General features: G+C 39.0%; 1 protein-coding gene across 1 annotated transcript; it reads left to right on the top strand.

Moving 5' to 3' along the window:
• Positions 1–6,218: 6,218 nt before the first annotated feature.
• LOC140940854 (tRNA-splicing endonuclease subunit Sen54-like) lies at positions 6,219–20,777 on the top strand. The gene is made up of 11 exons (XM_073389824.1): positions 6,219–6,351; positions 7,756–7,917; positions 11,780–11,843; positions 13,148–13,231; positions 13,866–13,913; positions 15,752–15,799; positions 16,537–16,589; positions 17,445–17,644; positions 18,277–18,343; positions 19,016–19,120; positions 20,369–20,777. The coding sequence occupies exons 1-11, from the start codon at positions 6,296–6,298 to the stop codon at positions 20,520–20,522; spliced, it is 1,041 nt and encodes a 346-aa protein (XP_073245925.1). The 5' UTR covers positions 6,219–6,295; the 3' UTR covers positions 20,523–20,777.
• Positions 20,778–22,108: the final 1,331 nt, after the last annotated feature.

Genomic DNA, 22,108 nt, shown 5'->3' with positions numbered 1-22,108 from the left:
CAAAAATCCGAGTTGTTCATTTGAAACATTGACAACTCGGATTTTTGGGCTAGAAATCTGAGTTGTATATTTCGAAAATTAGACAACTCGGATTGTGGTAAAAATCCGTGTTGTTCAATTGAAAAATTAGTAACTAGGATTTTTGCGACTTATAAGTCCGAGTTCGTGTATTTTAGAGACTAAACAACTCGGATTTTTGCGGGAAAAATCCGAGTTGTTTAATTGACAAATCAACAACTCGGATTTCTGCGTTATAAATCTCAGTTGTGTATTTCAGAGATCAAACAACTCGGATTACTGCGGTAAAAATCCGAGTTGTTTAATCATGGAAAAATTAACAATTCGGATTTTGCATTAGAAATCCGAGTTGTGTACTTTAGAGATTGCACAACTTGGATTTTTTCGATCAAAATCCGAGTTGTGTAATTGAAAAATTAACAACTCGGATTTTTGCAGAAAAAAATCCGTTTTTTATTTGAAAAGACTTAACAACTCACATTTTGTGACAAACATTAAGATGAAAATTGTCCTATATGGGCCACGGTAATACGGTTGATAGATGACTTGAAAGCAGCGACCATTTTGAGGCAAGAACGTCAACCGGAAGTGGACTTTTTGCGCTCTTAAAATTTTTTACGTAAGAAAAGAGTCCATCTCCCACAGGATTTGTTTGGATGACCAATATGGCCGCCGTGACGTCATGTGGTCTTGATGCATGTGATCACATAAATCCACTCCACTATTCTTGTGAACCCAGTAAAAAATAACCCCGGCCCATGCTCTGATCCTGGCTCTGATCAATGACCTCCTCAATATTGTGTTTTTCGCGGCATTTTCGTTGAACGCGAGCTTTTTATGTATCAGTGTGATAGAAGTGATTTTTTTGAACTGGCAATTTTGATCAAAAGTTTTCCTCAACTTGCTGCGCTTTTGGAATGAATGATGATTGTTTTCTACCTAAAAGTTTTTAAAGTTTGTATTCTCGCTTTTTCGCACTTTTAACTTTAGTCGTGACGAGTGGGTGTAAAACAAGCTATTATAGTCGTCGCATATTGATTGGTTTTGTCAAACTGATGGTGGTGATCAACATCACTAGGCGATCAAATGTTAGGAGTCAAAATGGTTCCTGTGCTAGCAATTCTTTAACACTAGTTTTCCTTAACTTCTTCTTCGCTTTTATTGTCTACTGAGAAGTTTTGAAAGTTTGTGTGTTTCTTTCCTGGTACTTTTAAATTTATTCAGGGGCTAGCTTGTGGTAATTCACACACCTATAGGCCTTTTTCAAAAATTCCATAATACTCTTTGTTGTCCCTCCAAATTTTGCATAGCATTGTTTTCAATTTCTCTTGGGGCGAAAGGTCTATTGTCTACTCATTCACTAGCCAGTTTTCTCATCGATTTGTCAAGTTTTAATCAAGTCGACATTTTTTTCTGAATGCGTCTAATTCAAGCGTTAGTCTAATTGTTGATTGGTGGACTGAGTGCTGTTTTTCTCAATGCATTCTGATGCATTGTCAAGTCCCATGTGTATCCACAGTTTTCAACCAAGAGCCACGTTACGTAATTGAGTGAGTCAGCAATTTTTACTCTTTGAAGTAATATATCAAACATGAGACGTAGTGTTTCATCACCAGTTCTCAAACTCATTAATAATTCATTAAGAAAATACAAAGGAAATTAATGTTTAATGAGTGTTTGGAAATCGGATGAAACACTGCTTAGTATTTGCATCCTTAATTTCTCCTTCAAAAATGATTTTGTTTGAGAAGAAATATCAAACATTCGACACAGTGTTTCATCACCAGATGAAACACCTCGAAGTTCGTCAAAAATACTCCGCTGCGCGTCGTATTTTCAACTCTCTTCTCGGTGTTTCATCTGGTGATGAAACACTGCATCTCATGTTTGATATATTACATGAAACACCGAGAAGAGAGTTGAAAATACGACGCGCAGCGGAGTATTTTTGACGAACTTCGAGGTGTTTCATCTGGTGATGAAACACTTTGTCGAATGTTTGATATTTCTTCTCAAACAAAATCATTTTTGAAGGAGAAATTAAGGATGCAAAAATGACCAGTTTTTCATCTGATATCCAAACACTCATTAAACATTAATTTTCTTTGAATTTTCTTTATGAATTATTAATGAGTTTGAGAATGCTATGATCAATGACATCCTCCTCAATATTGTGTTCTTCGCGGAATTTTCGTTGAACGCGAACTTTTTATGTGTCAGTGTGATAGAAGTGATTTTTTTGAACTGGCAATTTTAATCAAAAGTTTTCCTCAACTTGCTGCGCTTTTCAAATGAATGATGATTTTTGTCTCCCTAAAAGTTTTTAAAGTTTGTATTCTCGCTTTTTCGCACTGTTAACTTTAGTCGTGACGAGCGAGTGCAAAACAAGCTATTGTAGTCTTCGCATATTCATTAGTTTAGTCAAACTGATGGTGGTGATCAACATCACTGAGCAATCAAATGTTAGGAGTCAAAATGGATATGGTTCTTGTGTTAGCAATTCTTTAACTTAAGTTTTCCTCAACTTTCTTCGCTTTAATTGTCTACCGAGAAGTTTTTGAAAGTTTGTGTGTTTCTTTCCTGGTACTTTTAAATTTATTCAGGGCTAACTTGTGGTAATTCACACGGCGATAGGCCTTTTTCAAAAATACCATAATACTTTTTTTCGCTCCAAAATTTTGCATTAGCATTGTTTCAATTTCTCTTGGGGCGAAAAGCCTATTGTCTACTCATTCTCTAGCCAGTTTTGTCATCGATTTGTCAAGTTTTAATCAAGTCGGCATTGTTTTTTCTGAATGCGTCTAATTCAGTCTAATTGTTGCTTGGTGAACTGAGTGCTGTTTTTCTCAATGCATCACGGTTAAGTCCCATGCTTATCCACTAGTATTCTGTTTTTAACCAAGAGCTACGTTACGTAATTGAGTGAGTCGGCAATCTGTTTTCTTTGAATGTGACCAATCTATGCATTGATTGCCCATTGTTGAACATAGAGCGCGTGCTTTTCTCACATATAGTTTCAAGAAAAGATTTGCCAAAAACATTTCTCGTACTGGTTTGAATGTTAATCGAGCGACTGTATAAATGGAGACACCAATTTCCACTTGATTTAACTGTGTTTAAAGCCAGAAACCTTCGTATCTTGCATTGCCTGGGCAGCAGTACGTGAATACCAAACTCAGCTAGCCGATCCCTGGTCTGGAATGAAAGTCAAGATTCTCTTTTATTTCCTCGAAAACAGCAGGTTTGTCCTTAGTTCAACTTTAACTTTTGGTTACGCTATCGTTTGCTTTTTTTTCTGCAAAAATTTGTTAGTCAATTTAAAGAAACGGTGATAAGAGTCCAAATTTATTTAACTGTTCTTACTGGTTATTTTTGCTGCAGAAAGAAATTATTCTTTTTACATAACGGATCAGTTATGTGATAATTCTTTCCTCTGTGTGTTATTGTCGCCCGAAGTTACCTGTGAACATGCATGGTCCCCTCGTTATGTTGGTTCGGCGAATGTTGAACTGGAGGGACAAAAAAGTAATAAAGGTTACGTGTAGTCAACAAGATAAACGCGAGTTGCGATTGTTAAGGTCAAATAGACCTATTTTGTTGATGTCCATGTACTTAGATTTTTCGCTCTGATAGACTACACTTATAACATAAACTTCAAACGTTGGACAGTTTTTTGTTACTCTGACTTAGAATATGTGCTTTTATATTTGATTAACCGCGACATTAATGTACCATTTAAAGGTATAGATTATGCAGTTGTTTTATGCCGCACAAACGCAATGCCAACAACCCAACTGTTGGCAATTTTGACGTAAAGTGCTTAGCTTGCACCGGGAGAGAATTACAATGCTTCCCGGGAAGGTTCAAGCTGACATAAGATAAAAGTCGACAGAGGGGCAAGGCAGGTGTTAATTAAACTGAAGGCAACGAGAAATCAGTAAAACAAGAGAATAAGGTTAATTGGCAGTGCAATTAATTCTTAACACGTTAGTACGGTAGTATTTACAACAACAAGTAACACTTTCCATTCTTTAACAGGTACTGCCTGACCATAAAGAAAACCAGTAAGATTTGCCTTGCAAGAAAGTCTTCAAAATGACAATAAAAGTACTGCCACGATCCTTAACAAGGATATGCAGCCAACTCATTTGTGTGTCTGTCATTTATTCAGTATATACCAAACCTATGGTAAGTTCATTTTTTGTACAACAGAGTAGTTTGGTCGGGTCTTCATGCAATTTTCCATTGTTTTGAATAGGTTATTATTTTAAATAAAGTTTAAAAATTGGTCGTTGAGGTGGAACAGAAGATAATTATTACAACTAATAACCTACTGTTTCAATTCAGTGACCATAATAATAACCTGCTGGTTCTAAAACTATGGAAAAGTAAGCGCTTGGTCGTTATTTTTAAAAAATTGTATTTCTTTTCTTGTTGTATCTTTCTTTCCAAAAATTTTAATGCGAGTTTTTAGGTCTCTCTGACAATTCTGGTTTGGTATATACACCAAGACAACTGCATGCTGTATTTAGTTATAATTTAAACCTCTTCAGACCTGAAAGAGAAAGCATCAGAATATAAAAAACTTTTCGCTTTTGAATTCAGAAAAGAAAGTTCGGTTCCGGAGACAAAACGAAACCTTACCCAGATATAAAATCCTCACCGTCAACCAACCACAAAAAAGTAAACAATAGAGGAAAAAGAAAAACCAAAAATACCCCAAGAGCATTACTACAAAAAAGTATTCAAAAAAACGCCCGAATCATCCTATCCAAAACAACGCAAAAAAGAAAAAAAAGGTAGGTCAAAAAAAGGTAAGTAACGAGGTGAGTTTAACTAAATCTTTCTTCTTTCTTTCTTTCTTTCTTTCTAAGTGACTTTCTAAGGGACTAAGTGCTCGGCCCAAGGGGGGAGAGCCCTGGGGACTAAGTGCTCGGCCCAAGGGGGGAGAGCCCTGGGGACTAAGTGCTCGGCCCAAGGGGGGAGAGCCCTGGGGACCTTTATTTTCCTGAAAATCAGTGTAAAATCTAAGTAGCATAATTTCGTTGACAGAAAGGATAATTTTCAGAAAGTAGCATAATTTGGGCATAATTTCTAAAAAAATATGAGCACTGCTGTAGGCATAATGTGCTTTTTTTTCGAGCACAATCTACAAGGCCTAGGAAGAGCCCCCTGCAATAGAGCGAACAGTTTCAGCAGCAGTAACTTTCATCAGGTATCATTAAACACAAGTGATCCATGTTCGTTCATGAGAGACTAGCTTAAAACTACGATGCCGTTAGGAAATTTCAAAAAACATATAGGGATTATTTTCGCATGGGTGAATATAGATGACTTATTATTCCTTTTTGGTTCTCGTATAAAAATGATGAGAATCTAATGCATTGAAAACACAAGTGGTCATGAAGTAAAATGACTTACGTATTTGTTCCGTTTTTTAGCGTGACAGATTGTGTTCAGAACTACATGCAAATGATAAACCTCAAGAAACTTCCCGAGTATTGGCAATTTCAAATCATTTAAAATTTTCGTAATAGTTCCAGGAGTTGTGCAATATTCATTTTTTAAAAAACGTGCCGATCGTCTCTGCGCACCGTCAATGTCCTTTATCTGTTTTTGAATGTGCGGATCCCATGCGCAGCATCCACGTATTCAAGTTGTGGTCTAACTAAAAAAGATCTTTTACGTTTTCTGGACACTTAATTAAGTTTCTTCTTCTAACTCCAAGGGATCTGTTGGCCTTTTTCCATAATCCTAGCAATTTAGATCACTGAATAGCTCAACTTTAAGGTATTTGTGGTGATCAACAGCTTCCAAGGGTTCTCCGTGGATGGTGCATTGTAGAGTATTTCCTATTTTTTTGGAACAACGACTGTTGATTAATGATGTCTAAAAAGCACCGACCATTTTGGGGGACGCCCGTCAACCGGAAGTGGACTTGTTGCACTCTTGAGCGATGATTTTGAACAAATTTTTGGGCAGATAGTCTCTATAAGAGAAAAGACTCTTAGCAATACAGATTTGGAAGCGACAAGGCATATTAAAAGAGAATAAGTTTACTTCCGGTTGACGTTCGTCGCTCAAGAGCAAAAAAGTTGCGATTGTCTGCCTCCCTGGTGTTTAACACAACGTCACTGCGCTTCTATGGGTGAGTCCGCTGACCAGGAATCGCGACTCTCTCTCTCCTCATCTTCTATCGTGCCTCATCTCTCATACATGTAGCTCGCATTTCTTGCCGTTTTAGCTCGTTTTGCAAGAAGGATGAAGATCAGCAGTAATGGCCCAAATCGCTGACAGCTTAAGGGAGATGTCGGACTTGAACATAATATTTTGGTAAGAATAAGGCTTAAGATTTCTTTTTGGGCTTCCTCACCACATTGCTTCGGTGTATTTTCTGTATTCTTGTCTTTTGTTTTTTCTGTAGTGAAATCCGGGGGGGGGGGGGGTACTCCCAGACATTACCTATACGGGTATGTGCCGCCAAACGGCGTCGTGATTTTGAAGCTCCTGATTTAGAACGGGGTATCCATTTCAGAGGCGTTTTCTAGAACGGGGTATAAAATTTCGAACGCACGAAAGCTCCAGTTTTGTAAGCAGCCATTTGAAATTATTCAAGGACAGATTGCTTTTAAAAATACGGTTCAGTGCGTTAACAAGCAAACTGTTGTACTCTTGTTGCACCCTGAGTTTTAGCGTGCAGGGCGGGCGTATAAAAAATTGGCCCATTTCTAGAACGGGTATCAGTTTTAGGGCGAATTCTAGAACGGGGTACAAAAAATTGGCCTATTTCTAGAACGGGGTATCAATTTTAGGGGAATTTTTTTTAAGAACGGGGTGCCAATTTGGAGTCCCGGGCGGCACATACCCACCCAAAAAATACCCATGTGCCCCAAGCTCAAATAAACTAATCATAGATATGGAGCTTAATTTGTCATATTTTTTCAGTCCTTCTGGGATCAATTATGCTTAACAAGATTTGCCAGATAACTGGATTAATGTCTCTGTAATTCCATATCATATCCATTCATATTGTTTCTTTCTTTGTATTGTTTGTTGAGGCCCTGCCAGGGGGGGGGGGGGGGGGGTCCCTCGTCGCCTGTCGGAATTTTAAAGCGTCTCGTGTCGGTGTTTATAAATGCTTGTCGCTTATTGTCAGCTTTGCTGTCACTGTCGCAATTTGGCAGAGGGAGGTTGTCTCTTGTCATGATTTCATTTTACGTGCTGTCGCTACTTTTTGGGCCATATCGCTTGTCAGAATTTAGCCTGGCAGGGCCTCTTTGTTGCTGTCTCCTGTGCAAAACTTCAACATGATTTAAAAATCAAATTATTTTCTCCTTAACAAAAAATTTTTACTTCGGCACAAGTCTGTTTTATGCATCATTGTACTGTTGCTGGAAACTTATTAAAAATGATGGACAAACCACTGACCCCCAGTCCATGGACAACCCTTGGGGATATGCTACCAATATGGACCAACCTGAAATGAACTACACCTGCTGAAGTGTAGCAATAAGCTTTAGGAAACGGAGTGATTCTGATCCCATTTAGGGTCATTATAGTGGGAAAACTTTCCTGAAACTTGATTCACTTAAGTTTCCTAAGCCTAATCACTAGACTTCGGTGGCTTAATCCATTTTAGGGTAGTCCATATGGGTAGTCCATGGGTTTATTCCATGGACTGGGGGTCAGTGTTTTGTCCATCACCCTTATTAAACACATACCAATATTTTTCTTTAGCCCTGATGAGCTTCTCTTGCAAATCAAGAAGCCTTTAAACCTACCACTTCATGGCGGACCAAAAGCATTTGCACCAGATGAAAACAGTGTAGAAGATGAGCTCTTAACATCCATGCTGGAAGAACAGAAAAATGTTTTGAAAGAACATAGAATTCATAAAAGGTATTGTTTTAAATATAAACACTATTTATTTTACAAATAAGCCCCTTCTTTTGTACTGGTAGTACTGAATCTCATGGTGTATTTTTTTGGCTGGAAAATTAGGTACTTAGGTTAGTGATAACAGTCTGGACTTATTTGCTGAGCCATAACAGGCCAGAGCCCCGATTTTAGTGCGCGCAGGAGGAGGCCTAATCTCCACAGCAACCACCGCAAATCGGTTTCCAATAACAGACAAGGTAATTAGTTTTAAGCATTCCTCCAGACACCTTTGGAGAGCGCCGGACACATTGCCTGTCAAGGAACTTTGTACTTCTAATTAAACGAACCAGACATCTCAAGGAAACGCGTAATTTGATCAGACTATTTGGGTATTATAAATTCATTTCACGGTCGATTGAAAATTTGGAAGTCGATCTTCGCGCCTCTGGCTTTGCAATTGATAACTACAGTTTTCTCGCCGCATTTGGATTCAAATAGGCTTGATACGCTTTCAATGGTTTTTCAAGTGCTTTCTTTTAAGAAAATAGTGCTCCGATGGCTTATTTAACTTCTGTCAAGAGTAGTATGCCGTGTCAACATTAATGACCTTCGAAACGAAAACAGGGAGTCGGCGTATCAAGTTTTTACTGTGGAGCCACAAGTAGGAATACACTCTCTGCTGGCACATCTTTCTCCGGTTTGGAAGGAACTCGGCGTGGAAAAGACCCTGACCAAAGAAATTTTCAAATCTTCTCTATTTGAACGTTTGAGAAAAGCCGTCAACAATGCACATTTTATAGTCGCCGGAGAAAACGAATGTGAGAGCTCGAGCACTACTTCACATCGCCTTGAGGAACAGCAAGAATGATTATCTGATTCAAGGGACGACCTTTTTGATCAAACGGCGAAGGATTCAAGTCTTTTTTCTCTGGCTTAAGATGATGTAAGCGTCGATGTGCCTCCAGTGACAAATCACTCTCCAAAAAGCCCGCCAAGCACTGTCGAAATCCCGCCAAAATCTTATTCGCTGGAAGGAGCCCAGGACGCTGGATTACTCCAGATATTCTAGCTTCCACTTAAACATCTTCGTGTTCGCTTGGGCGATCTGTATAATCAACGTCACAGATACAGTATGGTTTCTATATCAGTCATTTTAGCCTCCTTGAAATGTCAATCAACATCCAAAAATTATTATTTTAGGTTACCTTTGTATTGTTACTTGCTTTTTACTTAGACTTACTTAGACCAAATTATAGGGCTACCCTCTCCCTCAGAGCTTACAGGCGGCGCGCCCAAGATTCTGAGGTGATGGTAGTCTCTCTTTTGAAATGTCGGTCATAATCCAAACAATAATTTTTGTAGGTGATTTTTGTAGTGTCATGGGCCAAATTATAGGGCTACCCTCTCCCTCAGAGCTAACAGGCGGTGCGCCCAAGATTCAGAGGTGAAGGTAGTCTTTCTTCTAAAATGTCGGTCATAATACAAATTATTTTTGTAGGTTGTTTTTGTACTGTCATTTGTTTTTGAAATAGGCCAAATTATGGGGCTACCCTCTCCCTCAGAGCTTACAGGCGGCGCGCCCAAGATTCTAAGGTGATGGTAGTCTCTCTTTTGAAATGTCAGTCATTATCCAAATTATTATTGTAGGTCATCTTTGTTTTGTCATTTGTTTTGAAATAAGCCAAATTATGGGGCTACCCTCTCCCTCAGAGCTTACAGGCGGCGCGCCCAAGTTTCTGAGGTGATGGTAGTCTCTCTTTTAAAATGTCGGTCATAATACAAATTATTATTGTAGGTTATATTTGTAGTTTCATTTGTTTTTGAAAAAGGCCAAATTAATTATAGGCCTACCCTCTCCCTCAGAGCTTACAGGCGGTGCGCCCAAGATTCAGAGGTGATGGTAGTCTTTCTTTTAAAATGTCGGTCATAATAAAAATTATTTTTGTAGGTTGTTTTTGTACTGTTATTTGTTTTTGAAATAGGCCAAATTATGGGGCTACCCTCTCCCTCAGAGCTTACAGGCGGCGCGCCCAAGTTTCTGAGGTGATGGTTGTCTCTCTTTTAAAATGTTGGTCATTCATCCAAATTATTTGTACTTATTATTAATTATTTAAATTCAATTGATTGGTAAAAAAGCAACATGCTAATGGTATTGAAAAATGTTGAGCTTCAAAATACTCTCCTGTGATATTAAAACTACAAGTGACATTTACAAAGCGATTGAGTTTTAAAACGACATTCAAAGGACACAGCATCATAATGTATTTAAATCATGCTTAGACATGATAAATACCCAAAACCAGTGTCAGATCTGGATATATTTTTAAAAAAGACTACGTGCTGTGTACAGCTAAACATTGTTCTCTGGGATCGCGTAAACCTAAACTTTACGGAGATATGAAAAGCAGTTACTCTAAGATAACGGCAGCTATGGAAAAATTATTATATTTTTGAGTAGACATATCTGATAAACAGGCTACAAATTCAACAGGAATACGCGCGAACTGAATAAATTGTCTGTTGAACATTTTAAAGGTTCTGCTCAGCTTACACAATTTTCCCTTGCTGAACATAAACTGTACTGAGCCGCATCTTGGTCCGCTACATAGAAGCGATATCATTGTTCAAATTTTAAACTGTAAGATCCCTGAAAGAAGTCTCCTCAATGGAGCAATATATAAAAGGTTTCAAAGGTTTCACGCCGGTGAAGATGTGCGGCCTGTCACCTCTTGCAAGTTTTTACTTTGAAGCCTTTGTGCGACGGACGTCCCTTAGAAATATAAATTGCCCACACTGATCACCAATTCTACTTGCAAAGTGTTGCTGATTGAGTTGTGTAATGTATTTTAGAGTGTAAATTTAGTACTAACCTCGCAGACAAGGATGCAATGAGACATTTATTTTGCGTAGTTAGGCCTGCTATCCATTGGGCCACCATCCCTTTTATTTTCTTTCGATAGCCTGTCCATGCACTAACCTTTGGGTACAGAAACTAGCTGCCTCTCGCAGTACCAAAACTTGATAGTTTCGGCGTTCAATATTTTTAACGGGTGCTCACAAAACACCGGGACTGCATCGTGCGCCTTTGGCGCTTTGGTATTCTGCGAGCTTTGGTTCATCGCGTTTTGAAAAATGGAAATTTTGATATTCCCGCGAAAAAGAAGACTGATAAAACGCGTCTTTCATTGACTACAGTGAAACGCCCGGAAATGAAGGATGTTTTGAAAGAAACGGGAAAACTGAGAAAAGTAAATATTTGTTTTGATAAGTGAAATTAATGAGAAATAACCAGAAACTAGTTTTGCGTTTTTGTTTTTTAAAGGCGGTTTGTCTGGTACCAGATTTGTACAATTACTTTCAATCAAACATGGATCGGGTTTTGTTAATTATGACAGAATGTAATTAAAAAGCATTATGTTGACAGCTACAAGGCACATGCTTGCCTTAAGCTGCGAGTATCCCGCCATGTTTTAAACAAAGGTCCTCTGACCAAGCCGGCATTCTAATCTGCCACAAATATGTGAAGCACGCGTCTTTCAAAGTCGCCTAGTACTTAAAATCGGGGTTCTGGCCTGTTATGTTATTCAGATCTGCCAATAAAAATTAAAACTAGTTTAACAGGACATAAATTTGATAAGAGTTTTTAAGAGATTTAAGTGTTGAAAAGGATGCATCAAGGGCTGTATATGTTGTGATTCAATAAATTCTAATTGAATCAATTTATTATTATTATTTTTTTATACATGCTATCATTAACAGCATACCATAATATGAAGGAAAATAGATATTGTACAAAGCCTAACATTGAACTACAACATATATACTTTCAGAAAGAATTGACATTAATATCTCTGAAATGGCTGTATTTTGTATTTGCTTGAAGGGGAAACTTGTCTGTCGCTACTTGGAATCCTGAGGAACATGTGGTTGAGGTATCAGTTGCAAAGGTATAAACTTATATGTAAATATTAGCTAGAAGTAGTTCATAGCTCAGCGTAAGGAAATCAAGGACTGGTCTCATTTTACATTTAGATTCACTATTTTTGAGCCTACCCTTTTTTCAGAATGATCTGCTGGTTTCACATAGCGGTGTTGATGCTGTCTAGTTAGTCCACTGTCTGGGCTAACATGATCATTTTCTTTCAGCTCATTATGCATTCCTCCCCATCCATTGTTTCACAATAATCCCAAAATCACCTGTTTTGGAATTGACCTCACCTGGACACACATCATCAACAAAATAATTTGCAATATGAGGCTAAGTATGATAATTATTCTCTATATCATACAAAAGCCAAATCCAATATTTCTTTTATTATTGATTCCAAAATTCACAATTCCATGCTTTATACCTTAATTTATATAACGTTTCCATCACCTTCATAACATTTGCCTGTTTATCAGCAGTTTCAAGACAGGGGAGATTTTTTCTAGCAGAAATATTTTTCAAATAAGGCCTGGTACAGACCCGAAACTTTTCATTAGCTGAACCTAATTTAGACCGGCTGAATTGATTCAGATGCCGTTCTTCATCCCAGCCGAACTAAGATCGAAAGGCGAAGAAGACTCATTTCGATCAAACTGCTCACAAAATACGTTATAATTATTTGTGCAGTAGGTTCAGCACATGAAAAGTTCGGCGCCTGAATCAAAGCTGTTCGAAGTCCCTCCAAAGGCGTAATTCCCGGCCATGCCAGGGGAAAAGAACGACTGAGCCATTCCAAATTGAAACAGGCATTCCTAATTGATTCAGACTCCAAACTTTTCATGTACTTAATTCAATGTATTAGGTACAGCTCATGAAAAGTTTGGCGTCTGAACCGTGCCTAACAGTTGTTATATAACAAGTGGTATTAGACTGCGAGCAGTCCTCTTCAGTCAGTTGAGTCTAAGCTCGGCAGGACTGGAGAGAGGGAAACTAGAGAGAGGCGCCTCCTCCCCAGCTTCTCCTTGGCTTCTTATATTTTACTTTTGTTCACTTCGCTCGATTTCGTCGCTCACGTGACCATCCTGAGGGACTGCTTGCAGTCTAAAGTGGTATTTTTGCTATTCTTGGCATAAAGTGGTAAATCTTCTCAATACTTTATTCTCTCCATAATTGTTATTTATGCCTCTGAGCCATTTAGTCTATTCACTAAGTTTTTGTACACTGTAACGAGGTGTATGTCCTGCGTGTACGTTGTACTAGCTGTATATTTATTTTGCTCAAATTTCATTGTTATTTATTTATTTGTATTTTCTTATTTGATAGGGTTCTTATTGGCAACACTTTGGCCAAAGAAAAGGAAGCACGATGCTTCTACAGCCACATGAAGCTCTGTTTCTTTTGGAGCAGGTTTATAATGTCAACTAATTCTTATCTTCATTTAATAATAAAAGTGATAACTTTTTGATTTGGACACCTGGTATCCATACAAATTGAAACTCACTTTCATTTGTTTGTATAGTATTAAGTTGTTATTTATATACTACTTATTAACTGAGAGTGAGGTCATTACAGGGAAATCTCAGACTGAGGCCTTGATATATTGACTGAGCGATAGCAATAATACCTTGTCATTACAAGAAAACAGCCAATTAGAGCAATCATACTATTGAAGCCATATAATAAAATTATTTATTGTAACCCTATCAAACAGCCATGCAAACTGCACTATTCTGTTCTGTATAGTAATCAGTCGCAGACCTGAGCAGGGGGTACTCCTATATAAGATATTATCAAAAGGGTATGCATTTTGACTCTTTTATTCTGGAACTGGGTATAAAAGTACCCTTTCTCTCTGCTGGAAGAGGGGTATATTTCACTTCAGTTTGACTTGAGGGGCTGAGAAACTGTGTTTTGGTGAGAGAGTTTGTCTCAATCTTATGTCATGGTAACTGGTAACAGTTTTAGTTCCAGTGAATTTTGGTCAAGTTTGCTTCAAATATTTTCTTTTAATGAATTTGTTCTAATGTCATTTGTTTTCTAGGGAAGCTTAGAACTGTTTTATGGAGGACTACCAATGTCTTTTCAGCAGGTAAGTGTAATTATTTAATAACTGGATTTACTACATCTGATGAATGAAAATAACTAAACTGTGTGGTTGTCTGCATGGGTTATATTTTGATCTGGTCTGTAGATGTTTGTACTCAAATTGACTCGATAAAACATCTTAAGATTGGATCATTGTGTGGGCAAGTACCTCCCCACAGTGACATGTACATTTGACGCATATTGTTATTGAAACCTCCAAATACATTTTAATAATGACCACCTCTAAATCATTGTTCAACCTGAAACAAAAACTGTTTAAAATACATGTAGTCCAATCACCATTATCAATGAATAAGAATACAGCTGTAAGAAGAATCAGAGTCAACTGTGCCAACTGTCCTCACTTGAAGCCGTTATGGCTATAAATTCCGGAGGAACCAGAGAGGTGAGATCAGGCGTCAGCATGTAAAGGTGCTCTATACAGCCTCTTGAATGCATGTTTTATGTCACCTCGCCCACCCACACCAATAACGGCACAAGCCAGATAGACCTACATGTGCTCTTTCCAAACAATATGCAACTACCATCATGTCACCTCCAAATGAGCTGTCATCTGAACTAAGAAAAGGTTTTTTATCATAGCTAGCATAACCTCACCAGTCAGTGTAATGACTGTGGTTGGTGGTCTGGCCGGGGTTTGAACTCACAGCCTCACGGCCTGTAAAATGTACAATATGTACAGATTTTGTTGCAAAAGGTAGAAAAAATCTCTACTTTTGCAACAATTTTTCAGTCACAACCTGCAACAACACCTGATTTATTTCACTACAGCTTTGAACATGGGTGTATAGTAAAAGGTGCAACATCAGTTTTTAACTCGTTTTGCTCATGTTGCAGCAACATTGCTAAAACAAGTCGTACCTTTTTTATTCCTGTTTAACTGTACCTAATACTCACCCATGCTTTACAATTGCCAAACTCCAGAAATAGGCTATAGTTGACTCTCCCTTACAACCCTCCAAGTTAAAGGTTTTGTTTGGTCGCCATTTGGCGACCAATTCTTTTGTTTTATGGAGACTTTTTTGCAAATCAAGTCACCAGCTTCAAAATTTTAGGCGCCATGGCAACTAGAGTGGTCACAACTTGGAGGGTTGCCTTATACTGACAGCCACAGACACCTCTTTAATTCAGACACCTTGGTAAAAAGGACACCTAGAGTTGGTCCCTGCCTCTCTTATTCCCTTAATTTGCCTGTCTATAAGGCAGACCTCACTCTCAGATGGACATTTGGTGCTGGTCCCAAAGTTTTGTGTCTTCGAGAGTTGTCTGTATTGCTACTCAGATTTAGAGTCTTGCCTCTTGGACACCTAGTACTATTACAGACACCCTGATAATATGGACACTAGCTTATGAATTCCCACGGTCACAGACTTGTGTTGATAAAGAGAAGAACTCGTGCTTTCAAGGTTGTCTGCAATAATGGGAGTTGATTGTTCGTAACTGTAGTAAATACCAGATATTAGTTTGTTAGGGGGTCATGATACACCCCTTTTGTGCAAGCTACCAACCAGCCATCAATACCACTCAATACTGTCTCAATACCGTCTCAATACCGTCTCAATACCACTGTTGTTTAGAGCTCTGCCTAAACAAACTAAAGGAAACTGTCTAAAAGATGCCTTGTTACATAGTCTTGGTCCCAAGCTTTATAATACATTTGGAACACTCCTGATTCTTTGGTACTTGTGTGTCTAAAATGAACTGGCCTAAGTGATACCCTGGCAATATGTCTTGTTTCGGGCACAGTATGTTTACAAAGGCTCTTCAGGGATCATCAGAGAGCAAGAGTTTAATGAACAAAGTTTGTATCTCTTTTGTTAGGGTTATATGTCCCTGTTATCTGAGGATTTTACTCCTGATCACTATCAGGTAAGTATTTCTTTCCATTAGTAGCTTAACCCTTTTAAAAGTCCCAATATCCACATACAAATTCTCCAGACTTAGCTCTATACATTTCCTTAAAGAATTAGTTGAGAGAATTTGATAGAAGATCTTTCATGATCATTTTATTAATTCTCATAACCTGATCTGTTGACAATGTATGGATATCGTTAGGAGAAAATTGATGTTACTCACCATTGAGACTTAAAGGGTTAACGAGCATGTGTGTTTTTAGTTGTGTGGGACTGTATAGTACGGTACATGCGTATTTTACCTACTTTCAGTGAATTTTATAGAACATTGAAAGGCTTGTGAATCTCCAGTGTCTCAATAGTCTCCTTTGCAGCCACTTGGGCCGGAGTCATGCAATGCTCCCAGCCCCACGCGGGAAGCATGGCGTGACTCCGGCCCGAGCGGCTGCGAAGGAGACTACCTGTGTCTCAGTGGTGGAGCATCTGGTCTAGTACCTATAGTACCTAGAAGGGCCATAGGTTTGACTCCTGTCGGGTATACTCTGATTGTTTCTTCCGAGCCGCCTGTGTCAATGATTGAAAAAAAAAAAACATCTTTCAACATCTTTCTAGGTTAGAATCGAGTTGGGATGTTGTACACTGTCCATGTAAATGTCCATTAACTTTCCTCACTTACTTATCTACTTACTTACTTACTTACTTACTTACTTACTTACTTACGTACATAAAACTGCTGTTGTGTTTTTATTACAGGTTTATGCTTATTTTCTGCGTCTTGGATTTACCGTTTTACAGCATTCATCAAGGTTAGGATACCGGTAGGCACTTGTATGACATGACTCTATGGAGTTACACTCAAGTGAATACAGGGAGTTTTAGCAAAGACAATGTACCGTCAATTGAGAACGCGAAACACATGGAAAGGACTGAACTCGACTTCCGCTGCCCAATTTGCACTTCTTTTTGCCTGTCCCAGGCTCTGACATAGTCGATTCCACGAAACTGAAAAAGCGCCAACACGAAAATAAACGGGAGGAAACTGGGGAGAGGAGGACCGCCACCGCCCCTATTTCCCAGATCACGCGCTCATATTTTTTAGGTGCCTTTCACGTTCGCGTCTATCCCACCATCTGATAGCTTGGAATAGGCTACCGTTCTGTCATTGGTCAAGTCCGTTAATTAGATCTACGCGCGTCGTCTTTGATGTAGTCGCGTTGTCTTTGGTAAATCTCTCTAATAGCTGATTCAAAGATTGTTCAAATCGCAAAAATTCGCTGATTACATAAAAAATTAAATCAAACACTAAAAATACACATCTACAATCATGGGCAAAAATCTTGGGACAAATTTGCATTTGGGGGGGCGGGGGGTCTTTTTTTTCAAATCACACAAAAAAACAAACAACGTTGGTCGTTTGTGTCCAGAATTTTCACGAGTTTCAACTTTGTAGCGGGTAGGGGAGGGAGAACTGCGCGAAATTTTGGAAAAAGTTGCACTGGTTTATGAGGGCACCCTGACCCAGAAATTACAGAAAATTATGAATTCTGCGTTACTGTCCCAAGAAGTTTTGTCCAGGATTGTATTTGGGTCAGTCATTTTAACGAATCTAACTTACTAGGCCGCGATTTTAGAAATATTTGGACCTATTTCTTATTGTTTAGACATGAAAGTTCTCCAGGCAGTTCACGAAAGAATCCGGTTCAAGAGGAAATAGGACAGAGTGTTGAGACATCCAGTGAGGTTTCTAGTGGTGACTGTGTTAGTAGCAATAAGCCAGTGATACCATCCCCTGTATCACACCTTTGGAACAGTGAAGATGGCGTCACACCACTTGTTAGACCCGAGGACGCTACATCAACAGGTATAATGTGTGCTGAGCCTCCACTGCTTTAAAGAAGCATTGTACAGTATATTCAGGCCGCCTGTTTGGGATGTAGCTAAAGAAAAGCTGAACGTGCTTATGTATTCGAAGCAGTTGCCTAAAAGGTGCAATTTGAGCCGGTCGTGAGCTCCTTTTCATGCTGCAAAATTCGCTAGCAGCCGGCTAGACTCTCTTAAAGTACATTTCAGCTTTCTCTTGACCCGTAGCACGACTTCTATCGCTCCCTTTTGCTTGCTTCGCGCGCTTCACTCGTGCCTGTGCCACTGTATTGGTCGACTTTTGGCAAGTCTGGCTTAGCTGCCCTTAGCTAAATACCAGGGATCAATTAAATAAAACTTTTACACGTGTAATTTGCAAGTGTAGCTATTGTTCTCAGACTCTAAAACAATGGAGGAGGATTTTAGAGCATGATATACCCGTACAAATATGCACCAAATTGCAAGCTTGAAGTTCTTCAATCCCCTCTACTATACAGGAAATAGACGGTTAGAAATATTGAGGGCTAAGTGCTTAACGCATAATGTTGTAGGCGTTTATCTGTGTTGAATATTGGGCATGTTTTTCAGCCAGCTTTAATACTGCAATTTACTGTACTTGTTGGTGAATTTCAGCTGCACTATTGTCAAAGTTGCAAGTAATTAAGAATCAAAGAATGACTGACACTGACTCGGCAAAAAAGTGAGTGACTTTTCGTGGTTTTCATTTATCTGCTTATTGATATTTTTTGTTTATCAATTTTATATATTTTGGTCTTTTGATTTGCTAACTGCAGAGTTATGCATACATCACGAGCTTAGGTTGACGTTACTTTGTCCCTAGGCCTCATTGTTCTATGCGTTTCGGGTCACGTGGTCCGAACGAGTCTCCTCGCCTTTTGTCTCGGCTACGTCACCGAAATGCATTGACTGAGAAGGCCTGGGAAGCCGCCGTGCAGGGACTGGGCAAAGACGGACGCAGAAAGGAAAACGAATAGACCTCTTTAGCTTTGGTTTTCCAATGAAGGTCTCAGACTAATTTGCCCCTTTGTCTCGTTACAAATGTTGCGTACATATGCGCGTGAATAGAACAAAAAGTGAAAGAAACAGTTCTCTTGCGTATTATCGCATGATCTACATTGGCAGAACAAACGATACTGGTCAAAGAGGTCTATTGGTTGGAAAAGACAAACAGAGAGGTAAACTAACCCAAAGGCTATGAAAACATGCTTGGATGACCCTATTTTGCGTCAGCAGCCCCCTTTTTTATCAAAACTACCACATTATTACAGCCGCCATATTCAGTTTTCCCAAGTCAAACTCTGGATCATTGTTGATTATTTATTTATTTATCATTTATTTTTGGTCAACACAGCTCAGATCAGCAGTCTCTCCAAGTAGCTTTTGATGTTTATCAACCAGGGGTGAACTTTAAGAAAACAGATCCTGGACCACCACATTTTTGCATCACTGTGTGCAGGTATGAACTTACTAGGGTTTCTGAAATTCAGACGAACCTCCTTGAGCGACCCCCTCTCGTAAGCGACCACCGATCTACAACATCAAAATGTCCCACCTAAAACCCTCTAATGAGAACCTCTCGTAAAACGAACATCTCTCGTAAGCGACTGCGAGCACGTTCTGTGCCTTACGGTTTTATAGTTTTTCATTGTTTTTTACCTCATGTAAACGATCGCTTCACTAGAGGTGTGTTCTCTATGTTCACTTTGTGTATACTATGCTACTCAGAGTATGCGAAACTTTTAGTGAGAACATAAAACTACACATATCCTAGCTTATTAGAAATTATACTCAATAAAAAGACCTTTCCACGGTCTTTTTCAACTTTTGACATGGACAAGTTACGGAAAATCTGTCAACACCAGGAAAGAGCGCCTTAATATTAGTAAAATTGCCAAATTTGAAAGTGATACGACTTAAGCGAGTGAAGATACAGTCAACTCTTTCTGAGACGGGCACCTTTGGGACCGGCACTAAGGGCCTGTTTACATGGAGTGGGGGACCCCGGTCTAGTGGGGTTGGTTTCTTTTGTTTTCACGCTCTGTGGGACACAAAACAAAAGAAACCTACCCCACTAGACCGGGTTCCCCCACTCCATGTAAACAGGGTCTAAGTGTCCGTCTTATAGAGGTGTCCGTTAAGAGAGAGTCGACTGTATACATGAAGATGTGAGCTCCACAAAGTTTCGAAAATTTACCGACGTTTGTATCGTGGGGGAGGGGCGGGAGTCATCTTCACCATACAAACGTCTGTAAAATTTCACGACTTTGATGAGCTATATCTTCAGTTAGTTTTCAACAAATCACTTTCAAACTTGGCTATTTTACTAATCGTAAGGTGTTCTTTTCAGTGGTGTCGACGGATTTTCCCCAAATTGTTCATGTCTAGAGTTAAAAAAAAAAAAAAACTGTGAAAAGGTCTACTCTCTTACGAACAATGTAGATATGTCGTGACCTGTTCTCAGAAGAGACCCCCTGTGTAGTGGATCGATTCTCGTAAACGAACACCATTCGTAACCAACCACTAACTTTTTGCCTTTTGGGTGGTCGTTTACGCGAGGTTGGAGTGTATGGAACTTTTTTGAACAGCTGAGAGTTTTAGAATTGAACTCATGAAATTAATCGGTATCAACACGCTACTTTTTACTAGTTTTAACTTTTTAATTATATTTGTAACGAGCCTAATTAACCTCTCTGATTCGTTTCAGGTATTATGACCCTCCACCGTCGCTTGCTGCTTTGTCATTTCTTACCAAACAGTGTTCCCCTGTTCCCCTCAAAATCGCCCTTGTGGATGGTGGGAACATCTCATTTTACAGCGTGTTGGACGTAGACAGCCCAACGTTTATCACAAGGGGTTGATTCTTTGCGTCAAAGATAAAAACTCGGGATAAATCCCTGAATGGGACGCGAGGTCATACGCTAACACAAACGTTAGTGTGAACAGGAATCGAGCTGAGGCAAGAAAAAAGGATCTCTTTCCGCTCACGACAACAAGCATGTGTCAAGAACTCCATGCAGTGGGAGATACACCGAGGTGGCCGATGGCGTTGTGAAGATCGTGGCTTAAGCTTTTATCGACAAACTTGATAATGCCTTTCATCTGAACAGTGCTAAAGAATGTTTCTAACATAACATTGGCGTTAATGTTGAACCTCCGATAATGCGTTTGGGTTTGAGACTGTGGCTGAGCGATTCAATAAAGAGATTGTCATTCAAGATTATCAGTGCCATTTATTTATTGACATTTCTCAAGTTACAAAGTCTAATTGACGCAAAGCTTGATAGATGATCTTCAAAAATAGACACCCCCAAAAGCTTCATTTTCCCTTATGTCACCAGAAAAGTAACCACAATTATTTTTATTGAGGGAGGCCAAGCTCTCTCCCGGTTTTAAAGTGATAAAACTTCCAACAATTGATAACTTGTTTCCGTCACTCGGACATTTTCGCTAAAAACCGAAGAAGAATGACATCGGCTATCACGTTTTCCCGCCCAAATGGCGCTGGTTCACTCGCGAGGGCTACGTTATGGCATTATAGGAGAATCTCTAGCCTAGTCCTTAGGCGTTCCCTCTTGCCTTGTTGTCCGCGGGAACCAGAGTCCAAGACCACACACATTCTGTAAGACTATATATTTTGTCATTTTAGCTCGTTTTTCTGTAATTCTTATTTATCCCCATAGTTTATTTAGTTACTTTACAATATTATCTGTTATGACTGCTGTAACCTTTCCTCTCCGCCCGCCTCGTCTAGCTTTTGCTATTTGCGGGCGGAGATGGCAAAATAATGTGTATGAAAATTAAGTATAGTGAACCTATCAATTATTAGTGCATTGACTCGAGGATGCAGAATTTGCCATTGTTTGTAGGAGAATGGGCACTTCAACATAATCGTCCTCTACTTCCAATATCGAGAGCAAAAAGTCATGAAATTTTTTTTTCAAAAGCTCCTTTGGAGAGTTGACGAAATTCGTTAGGAATAGGCCATTTGCACTAAGAGGCATGTGACATCGTTTTTATGAAAATGAAAGTTGTATGATTTTGCCTTCGAAAAACGATTAGTGGGTCATATCTTAAACAAAACAATAGTGATTTGGTTTTTCAAACCCGCACCATTTTCTTAAAATGATTAAGTTCGTAAATGGTTACGTGACCAAAATGAGATTTTTAAAATTATGAATTACCTCTCTCTGAAGACAAACTTTGCACTTAAACTTCAAGGAAAATGTTGAAAAGATGATGTGATAATGTTTACAGCACATCTGAGCGTAAATATGAAACGTTGAACAAGATATAAGCAAGAAGTAGTTTTGGCCGCCATGTTGGAGGGCAAGAGCATGCCCTCCAACATGGCGGCCAATACAAATCATACTGCTTTGCTGAAAAATCAAAGTGCCGTAAAATATCTCCCTTAAATGCGTTTCCTCTCAAATTTCGGGTATAAGAT

The sequence above is a fragment of the Porites lutea genome, chromosome 6, assembly GCF_958299795.1.
Source record: "Porites lutea chromosome 6, jaPorLute2.1, whole genome shotgun sequence".
NCBI classification, from domain to species: domain Eukaryota; kingdom Metazoa; phylum Cnidaria; class Anthozoa; order Scleractinia; family Poritidae; genus Porites; species Porites lutea.
Note: the sequence above shows the minus strand (reverse complement) of the source record. Positions and strands in the feature narration are given on the sequence as shown.

Coding starts and splice junctions, on each gene's coding strand:
- LOC140940854 (XM_073389824.1), top strand. CDS start 6,296: ATGGCCCAAATCGCTGACAGCTTAAGGGAGATGTCGGACTTGAACATA. Junction 13,914..15,751: donor TACCAATGTCTTTTCAGCAG/GTAAGTGTAATT, acceptor CTCTTTTGTTAG/GGTTATATGTCCCTGTTATC. Junction 19,121..20,368: donor TTTTGCATCACTGTGTGCAG/GTATGAACTTAC, acceptor GATTCGTTTCAG/GTATTATGACCCTCCACCGT.